The following is a 24,537-nucleotide window of genomic DNA, read 5'->3' as shown; positions in this document are numbered from 1 at the left end:
ACACAGTGATTGAGTTAGTAAATGCATTCTGGTAGCACAAAGTAACACTGCCATTACCTTGTCCACCTGCTCCGGTCTGGTGGTGTTTTCTTGACAAAAAATGCTCTCCGTTTCTATGATAACCAAACCAATCTTTTTCACAAGGTTGTCGAGGCTAATGTGTGACCAATCCATGTCATCGATGTCTAGACATGTATGTGTATTTAGATGGGGTTTAAAAACATGTGGTTTCCAGAGCTCTGTACAGTGAGAAATGTGAAGATAAGAAGACACCAAACAGATAGAATTACACTCTTAGAACAAAGGGTTCCAACAGGATTCTTCAGCTGTCCCCATAGGACAACCCTTTTTGGTTCCAGGTAGAACCCTTTCTGGTTACATGTAGAACCCTCTGCATGGAACCCAAAATAGTTCTACCTGGAACCAAAAGGGTTCAACCTGCAATCAAAAAGGGTTCTTCAGCTTTCCCCATAGGAGAACCCTTTGAAGAACCCTTTAAGGTTCTAGATAGCACCTTTTTTCTAAGAGTGTCGCTTAATGTGTACAGTAGAGCTGAACTGATCTTATGTTACCCGCCAGGAGAGAGAGAATCAATAATGTGACACCCTGGTATGTTGGCGTACCTGCCAGAGAGCAGACACCAGGGGTTACCAGCACAGAGTAATTAGATCACGCCTGGATGTGGGAGGTGTTTGCTCAAGCATCCGGTTGCTCGCTGGTCTTCTCCTTCCTCACCATAGTATAACACCATATTAGATATGGTTGTTTTTCCTTTCTGTTCACAGTTGTGTAGCACCAGTTTGAACAGATGCAGGGTTTCATCTGACAATGAGGATAGAACGTTTCCTAAAAGGACCGAGGAGGATTTATTAGTCGAGGCAATGAAATGAAACGGATTAAAGTCTGCCTGTATTTTCTCTCATTATCTGATAGAGGCAGAGGGAGTGCCAATATCGAGGTGCAGCAACGAACGCTGTTCTCATTTGTGTTTATACCCATTTGTGCATCTATTTTCATTTGGTGCAAATTCTCTCTCTCTGTGTGTGTGTGTGTGTGTGTGTGTGTGTGTGTGTGTGTGTGTGTGTGTACACACCATATAGATAAGGAGCTATTCCAGAGGGGGAAAGCGATAGACCGAGGGGAGGTGGACATTGGTACCCAGGTGATGCAGGTCATTCCCCCAGGTCTGTTTTGGCGTTTCCACATCACCATCCACCACCCAGAGTATGTCAAGTTCAACGTCTCCCTGGCACGGGACGCCCTCTTAGGGATCTATGGGCGTAGGAACATCCCCCCTACACACACACAGGTACTGTACCCGCTACCTCCCTCATACACACAGGAGCACCACACCCACTCCCATGTAAACGGTCATACTGTAGACTCTTATGTATTCCCACTCCTGCATACGTAATGACTGAAACACCCCAATACACACAAGTAACTAAATAAACACCTGGTTCATCTACACACATGCACAGATACACACCCACACATGCACAGATACACATGCACAGATACACATGCACAGATACACACCAACCTCGATGCTAATGAGTGTACCCCAAGTCCCTACGCACAACTTCCTTTCCTCCATCCATCTGTCATCCTTCCGTCTCACTCTTCACCCACATGGAAACCCACGATAAAAAGCTGGACCAGGCAGATGCTGTGCCTCTATGTCAAGTTTGATCACTTCACCAATCAGTGAATTAGCTACAGTACTGTTGGCTACATACAGTACCAGTACTTTTGTCAGATCATAATGAGCTTCAATGTATGTAGTTTATTGTTATGGAATGAATGCAATTAAGGAAATATCTAGTGGAACTAATGTGATGTCAGTAAAATGCCTAAACTCCCCAATCACTGCGTGTTACCAAAGATATTATCTAAGATTAACAGTTCCAATCATTCAAGAAATTGTGATCTGTCGTAATTAAATTAAATACTCCTTATTTATGGCTCATTTGTATACTAATTTGCATATGTAGGTGCACGGATACAGACAATTAATTAATGCTAATTGAAAGTTTCCTTTCAAACACAGATGTCCTTTTTGTTCTGTAAGGATGCTCATAATCATTATAGTAATCACACACACAGTACCAGTCAAACGTTTGGACACACCTACTCATTCCAGGATTTTTCTGTATTTTTACTATTTTCTACATTGTAGAATAATAGTGAAGACATCAAAACTATGAAATAACACATGGAATCATGTAGTAGCCAAAAAAGTGTTAAACAAATCAAAATATATTTTATATTTGAGATTCTTCAAAGTAGCCACCCTTTGCCTTGGCAGCAGCAAATGGGGATCCATAATAAACACAAAGTCCTGTCTCGGTGGGGCTGGCTAATCCCACACCATCGTTAGATGTCTCTGTCAGCCAGGTCGGCTGATTCGGCTGATCCCAGTTCAGTTTTTTGCGCCTGCACGCAGTCACACATATGTTGCCTCGGACCATCCCTCATTACATCTGCTGATAGAATACCCAGCAGGTCATGGGGCTGAGCACTCAGGGTCACGGCGAGACCGCCACACAAGCGACTCATCTGTCACAAGGCTGTTTCAGCGGCCTCAGCAAACCCAGCAGGCTTCCGGATGATGAATCCTAATAGGATGTTTTTAGTCATTAATCTGAGTCAGTCCCCTTGGCGGCACGCACAGTTCAGACTTTTCTTTCAAGGAGATTTTGTCACTATTGGCCATTTCCGCTTCAGTGTGATATCATTTGCCGATCCCCAGCTGAAAGTGAATAATGGAGGGACTGCAATCGCCTCTTCTGCCTCCTCTTCTGCTGCTTTGCGTCACTGATGAGTTGAAATGCAGGGGCCCGATGGCTATGGTGCCCCAGCGGTTCTACTGAATTACAAACATCGTTTTCCTTTTGTTCCGTAGGGGAGCATTTGTCTCTCATAAGAGAACCTGAGTCATAGAGTGATTCTTAGGCTTGGGGGCATGTCATTGGAGTTACGGACCTGGCCTCACCAAGCCCTGGGTTTATTATTTAGGACGGGTGGAGGAGTGAAGACAGACCTCCCTCTGAGCCCGGCAGGCGGAAAGGCTTTGCTGCATGCAGTCACCAGCCGACTGCAGTGTAATACCAGCCCTGGCCCCTGCTTATCTCCAAGAGCACACACAAACATGAGTGACTCTAGCGCAGCTACGGCACTATGTCCCGCTCCATTCTACTGTCATATCCTACTCATCTGGTAATACAGCATGGGGGCCTGTCTCTTTATTACGCTCATTAAGGGCAAAGTCAAAAGGTGGCTCGGGAGCTTTTGCATATAGTTAAGTTCAAGTTATTTTAAGATGGATGACAGGATACGATACAGCACATTATGATTTCTGGTTTTGGCCCGTTCCCAGAGATAGATATGTGTGCTGTGATGTTGGAGGAACCATCATACACCTGTCAGTCAGGGCACGTCAGTATGCCCAACCAGGAACTTGTGATGTCCCAGTTTTTGACTCTCAAACCATGGCTACATATTTAATCTGATGTTTTCTCTTCCTCCTGCAGTTTGACTTTGTCAAGCTCCTGGACGGGAAGCAGCTGATCAAACAGGAGGTTCAGATGGTAACGGAGGATTCGAACGCGTCTCCCAGGAATCTGATCCTCTCCTCCCTCCAGGAGACGGGCTTCATAGAGTACATGGACGCTGGAACCTGGTACCTGGCTTTCTACAACGACGGAAAAAAAATGGAGCAAGTTTTTGTTCTGAGCACTGCCATCGGTAATTGGCTTCTCGTTATGTAAAAAGTAGAATAGGTGCTCCACATTGTCAGACACTAATGAAAATTGCATCGCCATGCAATCATGTTTGGGAGCAGTAATGAAGTCTTATAATTACTGCAGATGTACAGAAAAATACAGTGCATGTGACATTATTTCCAGGAAATATGTTTGTGAAACAAGCTGCCATTTTAACATCAAAATGGTTGAGTTATGTTGCTCATTGCAAGGAGCTGCAGTCTGTCATCCTTAATTGATTGACCTTTTGTCAACTGTCTGTAAGCCTCTGCTGAGAGACGAGACAATGCATTCCTCCTAATGCTCTCTCTCACCAGCGTCTCCTGAAAATGCTTTTGCTCTGTCTTTTAAAACGCATTGTTGTCTGAAAGGCAGTTCAAGAATGGTACTGCAGTGTATTTCTGGAAATGTCAGTTTCCATTTTCTTCATAATTATGTAGAATATCTGAAGAGTTTTTTTCCAAACGCTATATCCACCAATATTTCACATTTGTGTTTTTTCATTAGAAATGATTGCTTATGGGTACCTTCATGTGTGTGTACATTTTTTGTGTTCTCAAATGTTTTATTCATCCATTTTAGAGGTCTTTGAAAAGTAGTTTTTTTGCAAAACGCAAGACATCTATTGTTTAGCTTCAATGGAAGGTTTTTGTATCCTGTATATATGACTGTGATATGTGGTTAACCCCCCCATAGCCTTCTTAACATGAATGCACTTACTGTAAGTTGCTCTGCAATAGAGCATCTGCTAAATGACTAAAATGTAAATACTTTACGTACACATCTCATATTATTTATTGAGTTCATTTTGTCACAAATTTATAATTTGTACATTTCTTTATAAAAAGCATAGTTATTTGTTACATTTGACTGTGTGAAACCTAGCAGTACTACTTACAGGGTTGTATTTCTTTGAGAGTGAGGCGGATATATAGCATTTATATATAGCATTTATATATAGGATATATAGTGCATTCGGAAAGTATTCAGACCCCTTGACTTTAACATTTTGTTACATTACAGCCTTATTCTAAAATTGATTTAATTATTTATTTTTCTCATCGATCTACACACGATACCCCATAATGACAAAGCGAAACTAGGTTTTTAGACATTTTTGCTAATTTATTAAAAATAAAAAACCAAAATACCTTATTTACGTAAGTATTCAGAACCTTTACTATGAGACTTGAAATTGAGCTCAGGTCCATCCTGTTTCCATTGATCAGTCATGAGATGTTTCTACAACTTGATTATCCACCTGTGGTAAATTCAATTGATTGGACAGGATTTTGAAAGGCACACACCTATCTATATAGGTCCCAAAGTTGACAGTGCATGTCAGAGCAAAAACCAAGCCATGAGGTTGAAGGAATTGTCCGTAGAGCTCCGAGACAGGACTGTGTCGAGGCACAGATCTGGGTAAGGGTAACAAAAAATGTCTGCAGCATTGAAGGTCCCCAAGAACACAGTGGCCTCCATCATTCTTAAATGGAAGAAGTTTGGAACTACCAAGACTTTTCCTAGAGCTGGCCACCTGACCAAACTGAGCAATCAGGGGAGAAGGGCCTTGGTCAGGGAGGTGACCAAGAACCCGATGGTCACTCTGACAGAGCTCCAGAGTTCCTCTTTGGAGATGAGAGAACCTTCCAGAAGGACAAGCATCTCTGCAGCACTCCACCAATCAGGCCTTTATGGTAGAGTGGCCAGACGGAAGCCACTCCTCAGTAAAAGGCACATGACAGCCCGCTTGGAGTTTGCCAAAAGGCACCTAAAGGACTCTCAGACCATGAGAAACAAGATGCTCTGATCTGATGAAACCAAGATTGAACTCTTTGGCCTGAATGCCAAGCGTCACGTCTGGAGGAAACCTGGCACCATCCCTACGGTGAAGCATGGGGGTGGCAGCATCATGCTGTGGGGATGTTTTTCAGCAGCAGGTACTGGGAGACTAGTCAGGATTGAGGGTAATATGAATGGAGCAAAATATAGAGAGATCCTTGATGAAAACCTGCTCCAGAGCGCTCAGGACCTCAGACTGGGGTGAAGGTTCACCTTACAACAGGACATGGACCCTAAGCACACAGCCAAGACAATGCAGGAGTGGCTTCGGGACAAGTCTCAATGTCCTTGACTGGCCCAGCCAGAGCCCAGACTTGAACCCGAACGAACACCTCTGGAGAGACCTAAAAATAGCTGTACACCGACGCTCTCCATCCAACCTGACAGAGCTTGAGAGGATCTGCAGAGAAGAATGGGAGAATCCCTAACTACAGACAGGTGTGCCAAGCTTGTAGCATCATACCCAAGAAGACTCAAGACTGTAATCGCTGTCAAAGGTGCTTCAACAAAGTCCTGATTAAAGGGTCTGAATACTTAAGAAAATGTGATATTTCAGTTTTTTTATTGTGATAAATTGGCAACATTTCTAAAAACCTGTTTTTGCTTTATCATTATGGGGTGTTGTGTGTAGATTGATGAGGTAAAAAACTATTCCATTAATTTTAGAATAAGGCTGTAACGTAACATAATGTGGAAAAAGTCAAAGGGTCTGAAAACTTTCCGAATGCACTGTATAGCAAAAAAATTGAATATTTTTCTTTCTGAAATGAAACCATCAAGTGATAGATTTTAAACAAATGCATTTCTGTCATTGAACAACCCCATGCCATAATTAGATAGTGAAAAAACACACCAATCTTATTAATAATTGTTTTAAACAATAAAAGCTCATTTACAAACATTTTTGAAAAATGGATATATAGTGTTTTGGAATGAAACTCTTAATCTGTCACCTTATTGTCACTCATTCAACATGTTAGATTATAATATGCCGTCAAGTGTGGTCAAACACAAATCCTTTAGTAGAATCAGGGCCCCAATAAGTTGGTATGAAAGAAATAGAGCTCCACTACGTACCTTTATTAATAAACACACGTTTGGATACCAACCAGGATCTTTGTCAGATCATTTGTGGTATCGAAATGATGTTTGTTTATTAATAAAGATTATTATATGTCTCAACGGATGCACAAAGTAAGTAATAGTCTTCATTATACCATGAGTTGGCACCATTGTTCTCCTTTGTGTTTCTGCCTAGCCCATGTGTTGTTTACTACTTTCTCTGTGTCTGTAGAAACCATGGGCGGCTGCTCCACCAACTGTAAGGGCAACGGCGAATGTGTAGCAGGCCACTGCCACTGCTTCACCGGCTTTCTGGGACCAGACTGCTCAAAAGGTATATTAAAGAGATTGAACAGGATCTTAAGCACTTACAAATTCGTAACATGTCATATGAATTGCACACAAACAAATTGCAGGACGTAAGAGGTCATACTGGCTTTGTACACAATTGTGCAACATTTTCAGGGACCAGTTTTGGCTTGTGAGTGCTACTTTTAAAACTACTAGTTGAAATTATACAAAACCTTTTTACGCATCTAAGTGAGTCATGTTGGATATATGCGTAGTATTCCAATGAATTCATACACATTTCAATTATATTATTCTGCATTTTTGGTCAGATGGACCAGGGTTTCCCAAACTCGGTCCTGGGCCCCCCCACTCTGGGTGCACGTTTTGTTTTTTGCACTAGCACTACACACCTGATTCAAAGCTTTATAATGAGTTGATTATTTGAATCAGTTATGTAGTGCTAGGGCAAAATCCGAAATGTGCCCCCGGGGGGGACTGAGTTAGGGAAACTCTGAGATAGACCATCATTCATATTTTCTATTCTGTAAATCTACCAAATCAAATGTTATTTGTCACATGCGCCGAATACAACAGGTGTAGACCTTACAGTGAGATGCTTACTTACAAGCCCTTAACCAACAATGCTTTAAGAAGTTTAAGGGGAAAAAAGTGTTAAGTAAAAAAAATTGAAAATAAAAGCAACAAATAATTAAACAGCAGCAGTAAAATAACAATAGCGAGGCTGTTTACAGGGGGTGCCGCTACAGAATCAATGTGCATGGGCACCGGTTAGTCGAGGTAATATGTACATGTAGGTAGAGTTAAAGGGACTATGCATAGATAATAAACTGAGAGTAGCAGCAGCATAAAGAGGGGTCTGGGTAGCCCTTTGATTAGCTGTTTAGGAATCTTAGGGCTTCAGGGCTGTTAAGAAGCCTTTTGGACCTAGACTCGGCGCTCCGGTACTGCTTGCCTTGCAGTAGCAGAGAGAACAGTACATGACTAGGGTGGCTGGAATCTTTGACAATTTTTAGGACCTTCCTCTGACACTGCCTGGTATAGAGGTCCTGGATGGCAGGAAGCTTGGTCCCAGTGATGTACTGGGCCGTACACACTACCCTTTGTAGTGTCTTGCGGTCGGAGGCCGAGCAGTTGCCATACCAGGCAGGATGCTCTCGATGGTGCAGCTGTAGAACCTTTTGAGGATCTGAGGACCCATGCCAAATCTTTTCAGTCTCCTGAGGGGTAATAGACTTTGTCGTGGCCCTCTTCACAACTTTCTTAGTGTGTTTGGACCATGATAGTTTGTTGGTGATGTGGACACCAAGGAACTTGAAGCTCTCAACCTGCTCCACTGCAGCCCATCGATGAAAATGGGGGCATGCTCGTTACTCCTTTTCCTGTAGTCCACAATCATCTCCTTTGTCTTGATCACATTGTGGGAGAGGTTGTTGTCCTGGCACCACACGGCCAGGTCTCTGACCTCCTCCCTATAGGCTGTCTCATCATTATTGGTGATCAGGCCTACCACTGTTGTGTCATCGGGAAACTTGATGATGGTCTTGGAGTTGTGCCTGGCCAGGCAGTCATGAGTGAACGGGGAGTACAGGAGGGGACTGAACACGCACCCCTGAGGGGCCCCTGATGTGTTGTTACCTTCCCTTACCACCTGCGGGTGGCCCGTCAGGAAGTCCAGGATCCAGTTGCAGAGGGAGGTGTTTAGTCCCAGGGTCCTTAGCTTAGTGATGAGCTTTGTGGGCACTATGGTGTTGAACGCTGAGCTGTAGTCAATGAATAGCATTCTCGCATAGGTGTTCCTTTTGTCCAGGTGGGAAAGGGCAGTGTGGAGTGTAATAGAGATGGCATCATCTGTGGATCTGTTAGGGCGGTATGCAAATTGGAATGGGTCTAGGGTTTCTGGGATTATGGTGTTGATGTGAGCCATGACCAGCCTTTCAAAGCACTTCATGGCTACAGACGTGAGTGCTACGGGTCGGTAGTCATTTAGGCAGGTTACCTTAGTGTTCTTGGGCACAGGGACTATGGTGGTCTGCTTGAAACATGTTGGTATTGTATACTCAGTCAGGGACAGGTTGAAAATGTCAGTGAAGACACTTGCCAGTTGGTCAGTGCATGCTCGGAGTACACGTCCTGGTAATCCGACTGGCCCTGTGGCCTTGTGAACCTGTTTAAAGGTCTTACTCACATCGGCTACGGAGAGTGTGATCACACAGTCATCCGGAACAGCTGATGCTCTCATGCATGCTTCAGTGTTACATACCTCGAAGCGAGCATAGAAATAATTTAGCTCATCTGGTATGCTCGTGTCACTTGGCAGATCACGGCTGTGCTTCCCTTTGTAGTCTGTAATAGTTTCCAAGCCCTGCCACATCCGAAAAGCGTCGGAGCCGGTGTAGTACGATTCAATCTTAGTCCTGTATTGACGCTTTACCTGTTTAATGCATAATTTAGTACGGTCACTGTGGGGACGACATCATCAATGCACTTATTGATGAAGCCAGTGACTGATGTGGTGTACTCCTCGATGCCATCGGAAGAATCCCGGAACATATTCCAGTCTGTGCTAGCAAAACAGTCCTGTAGCTTAGCATCTGCTCCATCTGACCACTTTCTTATTGACCGAGTCACTGGTGCTTCCTGCTTTAGTTTTTGCTTGTAAGCAGGAATCAGGAGGATAGAATTATGGTCAGATTTACCAAATGGAGGGCGAGGGAGAGCTTTGTACGCATCTCTGTGTGTGGAGTAAAGGTGGTCTAGAGTTTTTTCCCTCTGGTTGCACATTTAAAATGCTGGTTGAAATTAGGTAAAACGGATTTGAGTTTCCCTGCATTAAAGTCCCCGGCCACTAGGAGCGCCGCCTCTGGATGAGTGTTTTCATGTTTGCTTGTGGCCATATACAGCTCATTGAGTGCGGTCTTAGTGTCAGCATCGGTTTGTGGTGGTATATAGACAGCTACGAAAAATACAGATGAAAACTCTCTTGGTAAATAGTGTGGTCTACAGCTTATCATGAGATACTCTACCTCAGGCGAGCACCTAGATTTTGTGCACCAGCTGTTGTTTACAAATATACATAGACCCCAACCCCTTGTCTTACCAGAGGCCACTGTTCTATCCTGCCGAAAAAGCTTAAAACCCACCAGCTGTATGTTATTCATGTCGTCGTTCAGCCACGACTTGGTGAAACATAAAATATTACGTTTTTTAATGTCCCATTGGTAGGATATACATGATCGTAGTTCGTCTATTTTATTATCGATTGATTGTACGTTGGCTAATAGGACCGATGGTAAAGGTAGATTACCCTCTCGGAGACGGATCCTTACAAGGCACCCGTGTCAAATTATTCTGCAAAGTAAAGTCCAATCAATCATATAACATTGGCTACCCTTATAGAAATTATTTCAATTTTCTTTCACATGTAAAACCATGTGTTTTTGGAACACTTTATGCAATGATATTTCACATGAAGTTTCACATGTGAATTTTCACGTGATGACATTACCTTTCACAGGTGATGCCCTGCAAACAAAAATGTATTGTTAGGATACACACACAAACAGTGCTTTTAACAGTGTTTTTTCAACTTAAATATTTTATATACATGATTACATTTATTTATACAGTATTATTCAACATGTACTCACCTGGGATGTGAATTCACAACCGCATTCCGATCTACCTGCTATGCCACCATGTCTGTGTCAATGACTGATTTCACGTGTATGCCTACACTCTTATATTTTATACAAAGTAAATCTCAGCTTTGTTATAAATACACTCAAGAAAAAATATTATATTTATCATAGTGATTCAGGTGTAACATTTAAATAGAGTAATATGCCCCACCAACATTAGACAACTATACAGAAAACCCTCAAATTGCTGAAATAAGTCAATTAAATCATTGATGAGACAATAGTCATATTAACTGATAACTAAAATAGCAGTGCAGATGGCAGTGATGTATTGTATGGGGGAATGCTATACACTTTGTGGTGCAGCAGAAAGGTCAGCGTACCGCAAATGTCACTGATTAAAGATTTGTTTTGTATTTCAGCTGTACAGTGTACCACTTACTGTAAAACCCCATGTCATTGCATTTTCAAGTGAAAAACGTTCACATGTTAAAATAAGTGCTGAGCAATTACCCGAAATGTCGGTTAGTTTTTGTTTTTTAAACAACTAATTGACCAAAGGCTGTTCAATTATTTGAATTCCATTTAGTTCTTATTTTTTCTGGGAGCTCAATGCTCACATTGCACAGTTTCTCTAGATATAAATCAGGTCAAGCCTAAACTGTGGGATGTAGTAGGGAGTTGTAGTTTTGAACAGGCAAATATTCTACATAGTTTAGGGCAGGTGGTAACATGGTAATTAACTACAATGACCGTAATCCATTGTGCACCTACTTGTCCAGTCTCTTTCTTTTTTTACCTTTATTTTATTTAACTAGGCAAGTCAGTTAAGAACAAATTGTTATTTTCAATGACGGCCTAGGAACAGTGGGTTAACTGCCTTGTTCAGGGGAAGAACAACAGATTTTTACCTTGTCAGCTCAAGGATTCGATCTTGCAACCTTTCGGTTACTATTCCAACGCTCTAACCACTAGGCTACCCGCCGCCCCCTTCTACACCTGCTACGTTAGGTTAGTGTGGGGCAGATACTGAGAGGGAGAAAAGAGACAGAATAATGCGCGATCGAGAGGGATAGAGAGCAGTTGCTTCGCAAGGTATTTCTACCTGAAAATACATGGTTTAAGTGATTGATAGTTGGTATTTAGCAGTCATAAAAGTTGCTTTATTTATTTTGAAGAACTCCTAAAGTAGTGATTTTGTCAGACAGCATAGGCAGCAGCTCTATAGAGGTGAGATGATGACTTGGAATTAAATAATAAAGTAAAAAATAAATGTAATATACACAATAACTGAAATATTTTATGAATAAATGATGGTTAATAAGTGATAAGCAGTCACTGCCATCATGGGACTTTTATTAATTGTTTTGTTCTCTGTAACAGCATTCAAGCCACATAATACATAGTACATTTAATGTATTTATTCAACTAGGCAAGTCAGTTAAGAACAAATTCTTATTTAAAATGACAGCCTACCCCGGCCAAACCCGGACGACACTGGGCCAATTGTGCACCGCCCTATGGGACTCCCAATCACAGCCGGTTGTGATTCATCCTGGAATCGAACCAGGGCCTGTAGTGACACCTCTAGATGGAGTGCCTTAGACCGCTGAGCCACTCGGGAGCACAAATAAATGAACAAAAAACGAAAATGAAAACTGTGATAATTTTTTTATAATCTAACTGAAACCGAACCGACCTCAAATCAACACTACTTAAAATCTGTATCTCAAATGTGGAATGACATTCTCACATGTGAAAAATGTTTGCATCCTCATGTTGTCGCATTTATTTCACATGAAAGCATGTTTTCACATGTGCAGTTTCATGTTATCACATGTTGCTTTTACATGTTGTCACGTTATCACATTAACTTGACATAAGATCACATGTGATTACTTGAAATTCATGTTTTTTTCTGTGTGGGTACTGTTTTATTAAGCCTGGTGCTTCATAATGCATACTGCCAAGAGCCATTCTGAATGAGAGTATTTTGATTGTCTCTGAGGATTATTTACAATCTTTGCATTAATTGAGGAAAGCAAGTGGTAATTTCAGATCCACTTTGTGGTCAAAGTGGTCTCTCTTGGCCCAGGCCGACCTGCTCTGGTCGAAATCCTTAATCTGTCTCTGCCTAAATCTGTGGTCAGGGAGTCACTGTAGCAAGCATAATGTGTCTATTACTGTTCCCGGTGTGGAACTGTGACATATTATGGAGACTAATGGACAGGGTCTGTAAGGCATAACTTCCACACTGCAACAGTACATAAACAGACGGACAGACCGGAGGCATGAGAGATCAGAGGAGAGGAGAGGAGAGGAGATCAGATCAGAGGAGAGGAGAGGAGATCAGAGGAGAGGAGAGGAGATCAGAGGAGAGGAGAGGAGATCAGAGGAGATCAGAGGAGAGGAGAGGAGATCAGAGGAGAGGAGAGCAGAGCAGAGCAGAGCAGAGGAGAGGAGAGGAGAGGAGATCAGAGGAGAGCAGATCAGAGGAGAGGAGATCAGAGGAGAGGAGAGCAGATCAGAGGAGAGGAGAGGAGAAGAGAATGGAGTCGTTCTCTCACATAGGTTTTAAAGACACTGGAAAATGGTTCACTATGAGTGCCTAATACAGTACATGTAGCATAGGAATGAAAGACAATGTGCAAATGCAATATGTTAGTGATATGAGTTGTGTTTAGACTACACCCCAAAGGGTTAACGGCATGTGAACAAGGATCTCTATTGAATCTATTTATACAGCACAGTATGTTCTGCTCTGGTGTTTATCAAGTGTCTCCATGCTTCAGCCTCTGAGCTCTAAGCTTCTTCCTCGTTTTGTAAATATCCATTTTCATGCTAAGGCACCAAGTGGTGGATGGAGGGGCCTTGGGAAATAGAGGGGGGTGTTGGAGGGAGACACAGCCGCTGCAGCGCCACACAGCAGCTACTGGAGTTTGACTCAGGTGCCACTTGAGCAAAATTGAAGTGCTTGAGAGATTAGGTGGATTTCACGGGAAGAGGGTCTGAGTGGGGGTGCGTGGCCTGTGCCCAGCGGAGGGAAGAGTACTTACAGCACTATCATCAGGGGGAGAGGATTAGGTGAATTCAGCTGCATGCTTATTAGTAAGATATTGGTGATGGGTGAAACCTGTATATGGCTCGTGGGGAGATCACCACTGGGATCTCAGGGTGAGTGCTAACTAGTACCTTCCTGTGCTGGAATGACACAAAGCTTTATAATTCACATCCTAGACAGCAACCTGTTTTGAGTGAAGGTTTTGAATGTGAACACGTCAATGCACTAATGCATATACAGTACAGTATTAGATGTATTTTCTTTACACCACAGTATTTCTTGAGGGCTACTGTCTTCATGTGCTTCCCTTGCAGACTCCTGTCCTGTCCTGTGCAGTGGGAATGGAGATTATGAGAAAGGTTACTGCCAGTGTCACCCGGGCTGGAAGGGCCCAGAGTGTGACATCCAGGAGGACCAGTGCATCGATCCCACCTGCTCCAACCACGGCACCTGTGTCAACGGCATCTGTATGTGCAGCCCCGCCTACAAGGGCAACAACTGTGAACAAGGCAAGGATCCTGTCCTAATAATAATCATTATCGCTGTTGACACAGGCATAGGGATAGGATACAGTTGTATTTAGCCTAGCCAAAGAGCTTTGGTTTGGTGCATCCCTTATCACAAAGTGCAATAACAGAGGCATGCCGAAAAGCCACTAGTTGTTAGTTCAGGGCTCTAACCACTAGCCTAACCAGTGTTCTGTTTGTTATTGGGTTTTGCACAAGGACACACACCAAAGTGTTTTATAGACTGTCTGATTAGGCCTACTATTTAACCACAGCAACAATACATCCAGTATCCTCCTTTCACATCATTTTAATTATGGAGAGAGTTTTTGTGTGCAAAATCAGATTGACCAAATAGATTATCCTCTGCACACACACACACACACACACACACACACACACACACACACACACACACACACAAACAGCCGCTCCCCGCTTTTCATGCACGTCATGAAGAATGCTTAGGATGAAACAGCCAAATCAATTGATTGTCCTTAGGTAGTTGTATCCAGTGGGGTAATTATTGGCTTTGTCTGAGATATCCGTGCTAGAGAATAACCTTGAGCCAATGAGCCTGTGACTAGGATCCAGCCTGCAAGCCTTGTGGTAATTACTGTGGTTAACACTGCATAGATTTTTCTTTTTTCTTTTTTGTAGTGTGCATTAGTTGGGTGGGTGGGGTTGTTCTGAAGTGTATCACGACTAAATGTGATCAATTAGCTCCAGACATGGATTGAAGCTGTTTATTGTTAATTCTTTATGAGAATCTTGTGTAAAAGCTGCAGATGTTTCCATGTTCTTGTTGTAGATGGCCATGTTTTCCTCATGGTGTGACGTGTTCTCAGTAATAAACCATTCACTGCTAGGACACGCTGTTCTCACAGGGTTACAGTGACACTGTTAGAATGAACACCACTGAAGTACACAGACAATGTGATGAATCAGCAAGGTGTGATGGGGGTGTTTTGTGTCAGCCCCTACCCATAGAGGAAAGATGTGATGGAGGTGTTTTGTGTCAGCCCCTACCCATAGAGGAAAGATGTGATGGAGGTGTTTTGTGTCAGTACCTACCCATAGAGGAAAGATGTGATGGAGGTGTTTTGTGTCAGTACCTACCCATAGAGGAAAGATGTGATGGAGGTGTTTTGTGTCAGTACCTACCCATAGAGGACAGAAAATTCAGAAGCTGAGATGATTCAAACAATATACAGATGGTCAGGGAGGGGCATGAAATATTTACTCTGACACTTTCTCTCTCACGCTCTCTTTCTTACTGTCTCGCTCGCTCCCTCCCTCCACGCCCCCTCTCTCTCACCTCCCTGGTTCTGCATGGCCAGTGGACTGCCTGGACCCTCAGTGTTCTGGCCATGGTGTGTGTGTGAAGGGGGAGTGCTTGTGTTCAACGGGGTGGGGAGGCCCAGACTGTGAGAGCCCCCTGCCAGCATGCCAGGAGCAGTGTTCAGGCCATGGGAAATACCTTCCAGACTCTGGCAGCTGTACCTGTGATTCCAGCTGGACTGGCTCTGACTGCTCCACCGGTGAGTACAAGAACCATGACGTACATGCAGAGCCATATATAGAGAAAAACACGTCTCTACTCTCTATCTCTATACGGTAGGTTTTTTCCTACATACAGACACACACTCGAATAAGGTGCTTTCAGACTGTTACCTCACTTAAACCATTACCTCACATTCGGAGTCGGAATGTCCACTCCCAGACACTTAGAGGGGAGCCTTTGGAGTTCAATCACGTCCTTAACCCCCAATAAAAGGTTTACGTGTAGTCAGGCCCCCACTCTTTTCTGTCTGGCTGTGATTTAAATGACTAGATTGCATCTGCTGTACATGACTCTAACTTTTGGTCTTACCTCTGACTGAGTAACACAGACCCTGGCAATGTGTTTTTCTGCTTGTAATGATCTGCCAGCTCCTAGCAGAAGGAAACCTTCACACACCCAGCAGCCTATCAGACAAATTAGCAATCATTTCTCTGACACGCTGTGTGTAAATTGGACTGCGCTCCATGGCTCCCAATTCAGCCAAATGCACTTCTTGTTTCTTTATCAATATATGCATATGCATTGTTGCATACTAATGATTGTTTTAAAACGATTCATTTTTTAATATGCCTCCTCCAGGGAACAATAATGCCATGGTTGGGATTCATCCTGAGATATGCTCCTTTGTACAATTTAAATCTGTTATTTTTAGCATAGGCGTTATCTGTTCATCTGATCTTTGTATTTGAATTTAGGTCACCTTTCTGTCTGTTTATACAGAACGAATTAAAGTTTTTTTCATTGCATTGGATTAACATTCACTTCGCTGCTACACTTGAAAAAGTATAATGCATTTATTTTGACTGTCTGCCTCCAGATGAAAAGTCTACACTTCATTTGACGTGGGAATTTGTTCATATTTATTCATGGTGAACGGCTGTCTCTTACTGAAATGTTTAATTAATTTATTTTAGTCAGAGGACGTTGATAACAAGAGTTGCCACCAATGACTGTATGGTTCCTACTGATAACAGACAGCGTTGACACAGTGGTTGTAAAAACATCTCAGGGAAGCTGTTCTGACTGAGGCTGTAGGAGATGATGCTGGATATTCCTCTGTGTTGTTTGTCATCTTTGTCTAAAAGTTGTTGTTTTGGTTTTGTTCAGCCAGTGATACAAATGTAGATCTCATTATAGGGCTGTGACGGTCAATGTTTTTTTGGTAGCACATTTTCTCCTCCGCTCCTGACTGCATGTGCTGCCATAGAAATAGAATGAATAGAACGGACATCACCATTCAAGTCAATGATGGCATAATGGATGGACTGGCAGCCTTTGTGAGTGTACCCATAGGAGCAAAGCAGGAAGTAAAATATGTGCTAAAATATGTGCTGTGATTTGTTGATTCAACTCAACTGATATTACAAAAACTACATTCCATTTCATGAGCCACATCAGTTAACATCATTTGAATGAACATTCTACATTACCATGGAAATGATTACATCACAATACCACGCATCCATTGCGAGTGTACCCATGAGTTTACCAGTCAAATTGCCAGGGCAAGCTCGTTTTAGTCATTCTGTATCTATGTGTGCCATAGCCGCGGCAAGATGTTTGGAGTTGGGGGTGCTGACCACGGTGGGCTGGACAGCAACATAATAAAGTAAAGCACTGCTCATTGGGAATGAGCTCAGAGTGCTAAGGCTTTATCCATCAATTAAATCAGTAAATAGGTAGCCTAGCCTAGCCTACAAAACGGTCCCCGGTGCCGACACATTCAGTAATCAAAAGATGGTTTAGTATTTAGTTAAGGCCAAGAGAACACAAAACACTTTTCAGTGAGAAAACAGAAATCCACTTCGTGTAAAAAAAATAATAATGTAAAATGCATCATATTGGCTGTATTTTAAAAGTTATATATCTTGAAAACTTGATTGCTGACATGGAAAAAGATTTTGGGACTATCAACAATGGACAAATGGAAAATGCCATAAGATAGTTTTTGAGTAGTTTTCCTTTAAGCTCACAAATCAAACACAGGGCAAAAAGAAAACAACTGCAAAATGTGGTTGTCTAAAAAGAGAACAATTTTAGTAATATGAAAAAAAAGTCTGTGATATTGATGAGAAAGACTCACCTGTTTTGGTAGAGCGATTCGCGGCTCAAATGGCGCTTGCAGTCCTTCAGTTAGCAAATTAGGTAGGCTACCTAATAACTGAAGATGCTCAATTATATTGCTCAGCTCAGTCGCGACTCGCAACATTTGCAGGTGTTTCTGATTAATAAACAAACCATCAAAATAAAACCAAGCCCTGAAACAAAACGTAGGCAAAAAATTATTTGCATATCATTTCATAGGAAAAAACACGTCATTGTCACTAATTTGCACAAAGCGGGCAGTTCAGTTTTGTCACTTCAACCCCAAATATATCATACTTTGACTTAAACAATTATTTATTACTGACCGTGGTCTTTCAGCTCGAGAAAGTGGATTTCTACTAGTGTGGGCGTTTAAGAGTCCAAAACAGACTCAACTGCACGAATGTCCGACCATCCCGTCTTCAGTCAGCTGTTTGTTGCACACCATTTTTTTTATTATTCTTATTTTGAACAGTTATGACTTATTTTATTTTCATGACGGTCTTCATCGATAACCGTCGGTTATACTGTACTTGTGCCAAATCAAATCAAATGTATTTATATAGCCCTTCTTACATCAGCTGATATCTCAAAGTGCTGTACAGAAACCCAGCCTAAAACCCCAAACAGCAAGCAATGCAGGTGTAGAAGCATGGTGGCTAGGAAAAACTCCCTAGAAAGGCCAAAACCTAGGAAGAAACCTAGAGAGGAACCAGGCTATGAGGGGTGGCCAGTCCTCCTCTGGCTGTGCCGGGTGGCGATTATAACAGAACATGGCCAAGATGTTCAAATGTTCATAAATGACCAGCATGGTCAAATAATAATAATCACAGTAGTTGTCGAGGGTGCAACAAGTCAGCATCTCAAGAGTAAATGTTAGTTGGCTTTTCATAGCCAATCATTGAGAGTATCTCTACCGCTCCTGCTGTCTCTAGAGAGTGGAAAACAGCAGGTCTGGGACAGGTAGCATGTCCGGTGAACAGGTCAGGGTTCCATAGCCGCAGGCAGAACAGTTGAAACTGGAGCAGCAGCACGGCCAGGTGGACTGGGGACAGCAAGGAGTCATCATGCCAGGTAGTCCTGAGGCATGGTCCTAGGGCTCAGGTCCTCCGAGAGAGAGAAAGAGAGAATTAGAGAATTAGCCAACCTAGATCAAGAAGGATATCAGGTTCCTCAGTAGCCCAGGGACAGGTCTACAGATTAGCTGCCTGCTGCTAGCTGCCACACAACAACACACTAATACACCCTACTGCTGATGTCACTGCTTATTATATATATGGAGAAGAATGGAAACACATTGCCAACAAAATATTATGGAAGCCTCCACCCTTTAGAATAAAGCCTGCCGGTCATATCAATGTCTGCTCATCTTCATATTATTAATGTTTCTGTTCCTAGAGTCCTGTATTTAGGTTGGGTGAAACCCTGAGAGGTGGGCTGCATATTAAGACATTCCTCAAAACGAAAAGTAGTCCCTCTTTCTTCATTACTTTTCCTATCAATTATGTTTTCAGTGATGGCCAAAAGGGAAAATGGCACGTGTGGAGGTTATTTCGCTTTCCAATGAATTGAATCTTGGAGCAGTGTGGTGCCTCGGTTTCCATAACCATGAAAGAAATGTGTATTCACTCAACCCACACTTTTTTTCTAGCCTTCCAAAGCAAAGTTCAGTATTTCGATCCAAAAGTGGAAATTGATTTTGTGTTCACTCAAGTGTATGCAGAATTACTTGAAACGTTGACTGTGTGTGGCTGTACTGCCTATATCATTACCATGGAGTAAACCTACTGTAACCTGATTGTAACACACTGAAGTAGCCTATATGTATCAATGTGTTTGTGATTATTTTTACATAGAAATCCAAGCGCATCGAGGATAATGGCAACATTCAACCGTTACTATAAAATTGTGTTAGACAGCAAACATGTTGAATTCCATTGCAAGCAGATGCAGAGACAAAATGAATAGAAATGTCATATACTTAATGGTAGAAAAATCGAGATTAATAAAATGCAAATGAAGTGGTTATGGCATGATTAAATATGATGGATATTTAAATGTGAATGCCGTTTTCATGTGTGGGGATAAGTGGCCTTTCTGCGCCCGCAGCTCTTTCTTCTCTCTGCTGATTGGCTACTTGCTGATAGGATGTACTCTCCATATTCCACAGAAATTATTCATTGAATATCATTAAACCTCTAAAACTTTAAGCATTGAATGTTTTATAACTGCACCTGCAGCACTCGACATAGTTAGAAAGTATTATAACAAACAAAATTTGAGTTTTATGTCATGAATAGGTAGGTAGAGATAAGAATAAAAAGGGGTTTTATAATATTCTTTTTAAAAATATAAAAATTTTGAGTTCTATTAGATGAACTTGCAAGACAAGATTAGTGTCGAGGATCCTGAATTAATTCATCGGAAATGATCACAAGTATTTTGGGAGCAATGATGCAGCTGGCCTTTGACATGTCCATCTGGCCTGTGTAGAGGTGTACTGTCTGTTGCCCAAAGCAGTAAGACCTGTGCCTGTCTCTCTCTGTGTCCGTGTGCAGAGGTGTGTCCGGTGCCCTGCAGTGCCCACAGTGTGTGTGTGGGAGGGAAGTGCCAGTGTGAGGAGGGCTGGGACGGGCCAGGCTGTGACCTGCAGGACTGCCACCCCCGCTGCAAGGAGCATGGCCAGTGTAAGAACGGACAGTGTGAGTGCCACCCCGGCTGGGAGGGAGAACACTGCAGCATCGGTGAGTCGCCCCCCCCCCCCCCCACCACCACCACAGGAGGTTAACAAACAGACCGTGTAACGTGACTCTAGTAGCTATTGCTCTGTTTAGAAACCATGGGGCTGATTCCCTTTACTAAGGCTTGATGGTGTTTTAGCATGTCTTAAAACTGTCACCACTAATGCACAGATGTGTGAACCACAGATCTTTGCAGATACACATCATTGAATATGCTATCCATTTGAGTGCATCTTTTCTAGCACCACACATTGTAAACAGTGTAGCAGTTTAGCAGACCATTAGCTATCCCAGTGAACCATTCATCTGCTGTATCATTTAGACACACAGTTGTCAGATGGAACACACTCATTCTTGCCCGGTTATTCAATTCATCTGCTAGAAGAAAACAGGTACCAAACCTTGCAAGGCATTTAGAGGGACCGAGGCAGGGGGTTTAAGAGGGTAACATATTACCATGTGTCTTAGAGACACTGGCTGGGGTTCAATGATGTCAGTGCCCTGCCTGTCTGTTATACAATTTATCCACTTCATTGCTGTTATTTGAGAATGAAAACTCAGAGTAACAATGAAACTGTTTGTTGCCGCCAGGCTAATTTTCCATCAGCCATGGCCTCTTCCCTAGAGTGGAGGCATTTTTAGTTTCTTGCAACTGAATAATTTGCTCCCCAAGTTCGAACGCACTCAATTAATGTGGCTACACCTTGATAGAACACTGCAGTTTGTCATCTGGGACTAACAGAATTGGGAACTGCCAAGTACATTTTATAAAAGAACCAGAAGATATTTTTTTCACTTCAGAAATGCAAGAAAACAATCCTGTGAAATCGTTTCACTTGCCTTTAGAGATGCGGAATTGGAGATGGGCTCTGTGTCTCTGTGGATGTGTGAATCAAATCATAAAGCTTAGCTCCTGGCACATTAATAGGCTGTAATTATCTCTTCATGTGCCTTGGTGCTAGCATATTATCTCTGAGGCTCAGTAATCTAATCTCACACACTTTTTTTCTTCCTTCCTTTTATCTTCCTATGGTATATAGCGCATTACCTGGATCTCGTTGTTAAAGGTAAGATGCCTTCTCATTCTCTAGGATGGAATTGTTTCAAAGCAGCAGGGGTTTTTGAATGGTATTCCTACTACCAAAGCACATTCATTGAAATGTTAATTAATTTTGAGGAGAAAGTATGATGCCCAACCAATGGCAGATCATTCACCATATTCAATTTAATGTGAGATGGAATATAACAAAATATGTAACAAATGTTTTCGAATGGCCAGACATCTGGATTTTATGTAAATGAAAAGCGTAGCAGCATTTGTCCCCATCTCCTTAATCATGAGGAATGACTGGCAGTGTTCTGATACACAGACTCTGTCTTTTCCTCTCTCTCTCCATCCAGACGGCTGTCCAGGCCTGTGCAATGGCCACGGTCGCTGCACCCTGGAACAGAGCGGGTGGCACTGTGTGTGCCAGGCGAGCTGGAGCGGCATGGGATGCAATGTTGTCATGGAGACAGAGTGTGATGACAACGCCGACAACGACGGAGGTAAGGTCCCTGTGGACTGTGGTCTGTCTGTGGCTCAATAATGATTAATGACTTGACCTCCATCGCAGGTGAAGGTCAGGAGGAGGAAATATGTAGGACTCCACTTCTCCTTCCTGACATCTGAGCCAACAAGCATTTCCCACTCTCTTCCTTTTCATTTTCCTTTTGTTAAATCTCACTACAGCAGTCGACATGGCTCACTACAGCAGTCGACATGGCTCACTACAGCAGTCGACATGGCTCACTACAGCAGTCGACATGGCTCACTACAGCAGTCGTCATGGCTCACTACAGCAGTCGACATGGCTCACTACAGCAGTCGACATGGCTCACTACAGCAGTCGACATGGCTCACTACAGCAGTCGTCATGGCTCACTACAGCAGTCGACATGGCTCACTACAGCAGTCGACATGGCTCACTACAGCAGTCGACATGGCTCACTACAGCAGTCGTCATGGCTCACTACAGCAGTCGACATGGCTCACTACAGCAGTCGTCAAGGCTCACTACAGCAGTCGACATGGCTCACTACAGCAGTCGACATGGCTCACTACAGCAGTCGACATGGCTCACTACAGCAGTCGACATGGCTCACTACAGCAGTCGACATGGCTCACTACAGCAGTCGACATGGCTCACTACAGCAGTCGACATGGCTCACTACAGCAGTCGACATGGCTCACTACAGCAGTCGTCATGGCTCACTACAGCAGTCGACATGGCTCACTACAGCAGTCGACATGGCTCACTACAGCAGTCGACATGGCTCACTACAGCAGTCGACATGGCTCACTACAGCAGTCGACATGGCTCACTACAGCAGTCGACATGGCTCACTACAGCAGTCGACATGGCTCACAACAGCAGTCGACATGGCTCACTACAGCAGTCGACATGGCTCACTACAGCAGTCGACATGGCTCACTACAGCAGTCGTCATGGCTCTCAGACCAAGGAGACCTCTAAGTAATTAGCTGGTGGTATGCTACCTGCTGCTTGGCTCCTCTAAAACATTCATGCTTGAGTGTAGCCCCTGGTGTTCCAGTGAACAGGGAACCAGACCTGGTGTTCCAGTGAACAGGGAACCAGACCTGGTGTTCCAGTGAACAGGGAACCAGACCTGGTGTTCCAGTGAACAGGGAACCAGACCTGGTGTTCCAGTGAACAGGGAACCAGACCTGGTGTTCCAGTGAACAGGGAACCAGACCTGGTGTTCCAGTGAACAGGGAACCAGACCTGGTGTTCCAGTGAACAGGGAACCAGACCTGGTGTTCCAGTGAACAGGGAACCAGACCTGGTGTTCCAGTGAACAGGGAACCAGACCTGGTGTTCCAGTGAACAGGGAACCAGACCTGGTGTTCCAGTGAACAGGGAACCAGACCTGGTGTTCCAGTGAACAGGGAACCAGACCTGGTGTTCCAGTGAACAGGGAACCAGACCTGGTGTTCCAGTGAACAGGGAGCTCCGGTTCAATGCCCATGTCTTTGAGGGGAAAGATGCCCTACAGTAGAAGCCATTTGTGCACTGACTTACATCACGTTCTTGATGTTTCAAAGTTTAAAAAGTTTACAATGATGTAATGTGAAGTGTAATACATGTAATGTCATAGTTACTGTAGTTTAGTATGATACATGAACTATGATTGACAGGTTAGAAAACATACTGCTTCTGTATGAGCACCATGTATCTTCTCATGTAGTGCATGAGTTAGCTTCTTAATGTAAATGTATATTTTATATGAGGTGTACATTTCCTTTGTGTGTGGCAAAGGAGATAAAAACATAATTCTGTGTACTGTATAGTCAAGCTACCATCTGGAAAAAGGGATGTGGTTTGGAACGCTTAATGTTCTTCTTTACCTAAAACAATTATGCAATTTCAGGTGAAGAAATTGAGAGTAATTATGAATACCGTACATTCATTTAAAGTGACAGGCTACAAAATGTCCTGAATCTGTGTGAGTTCTATGTCTCATCCAATTCCTCTACATGAGTCAGATGTTTTAAAGGTGCAATATGCAAAAATCTCTCCACCATTTCCTGGTAACTAAAATTCAAATAGTTCGCCTAATATCAGTTTATGTGACAAAACAGAGAATCATTTTACCATCTAAACCACTGTGAAATGTATTTTCATTAACCAAAAATATTGTATTTTGAGCTGTTTGAAGCTGGTTTACAAAACCCAAAGTAATAGAGCAAAAATAAAACTTAAGAACAGGAAGTATAGAAATAGCGCACGTGAAATAGATCTACCGCTTCTTAGACTTTCTTTCAATGAGAATGACAGATCTATAACATTTTTTTATGTGAATTCGGTCAGGTAGCCCAAAAATGTACATATTGCAGCTTTAAAATAAACTTCTTTGCATAGGGTGCTAATTAGCTACATTAGACAGTGTTTGGTTCCTTG

The 24,537-nt window shown here is 42.8% G+C and overlaps 1 protein-coding gene across 8 annotated transcripts in view; it reads left to right on the top strand.

Annotated features, from left to right (window-relative positions):
* Positions 1–24,537, top strand: part of LOC115154524 (teneurin-1) — a 184,939-nt gene that overhangs the window by 120,142 nt on the left and 40,260 nt on the right. For all 8 annotated transcript variants that reach the window (XM_029700822.1, XM_029700824.1, XM_029700823.1 and 5 more), the window contains 8 exons: positions 1,101–1,309; positions 3,534–3,747; positions 6,901–7,002; positions 13,994–14,188; positions 15,526–15,726; positions 20,393–20,578; positions 21,616–21,642; positions 21,977–22,123. In XM_029700822.1, the coding sequence (XP_029556682.1) occupies positions 1,101–1,309; positions 3,534–3,747; positions 6,901–7,002; positions 13,994–14,188; positions 15,526–15,726; positions 20,393–20,578; positions 21,616–21,642; positions 21,977–22,123 (1,281 nt within the window). The remainder of the gene's footprint in view (positions 1–1,100; positions 1,310–3,533; positions 3,748–6,900; positions 7,003–13,993; positions 14,189–15,525; positions 15,727–20,392; positions 20,579–21,615; positions 21,643–21,976; positions 22,124–24,537) is intronic.

This window comes from Salmo trutta, chromosome 19, assembly GCF_901001165.1.
Source record: "Salmo trutta chromosome 19, fSalTru1.1, whole genome shotgun sequence".
NCBI classification, from domain to species: Eukaryota; Metazoa; Chordata; class Actinopteri; order Salmoniformes; family Salmonidae; genus Salmo; species Salmo trutta.
Note: the sequence above shows the minus strand (reverse complement) of the source record. Positions and strands in the feature narration are given on the sequence as shown.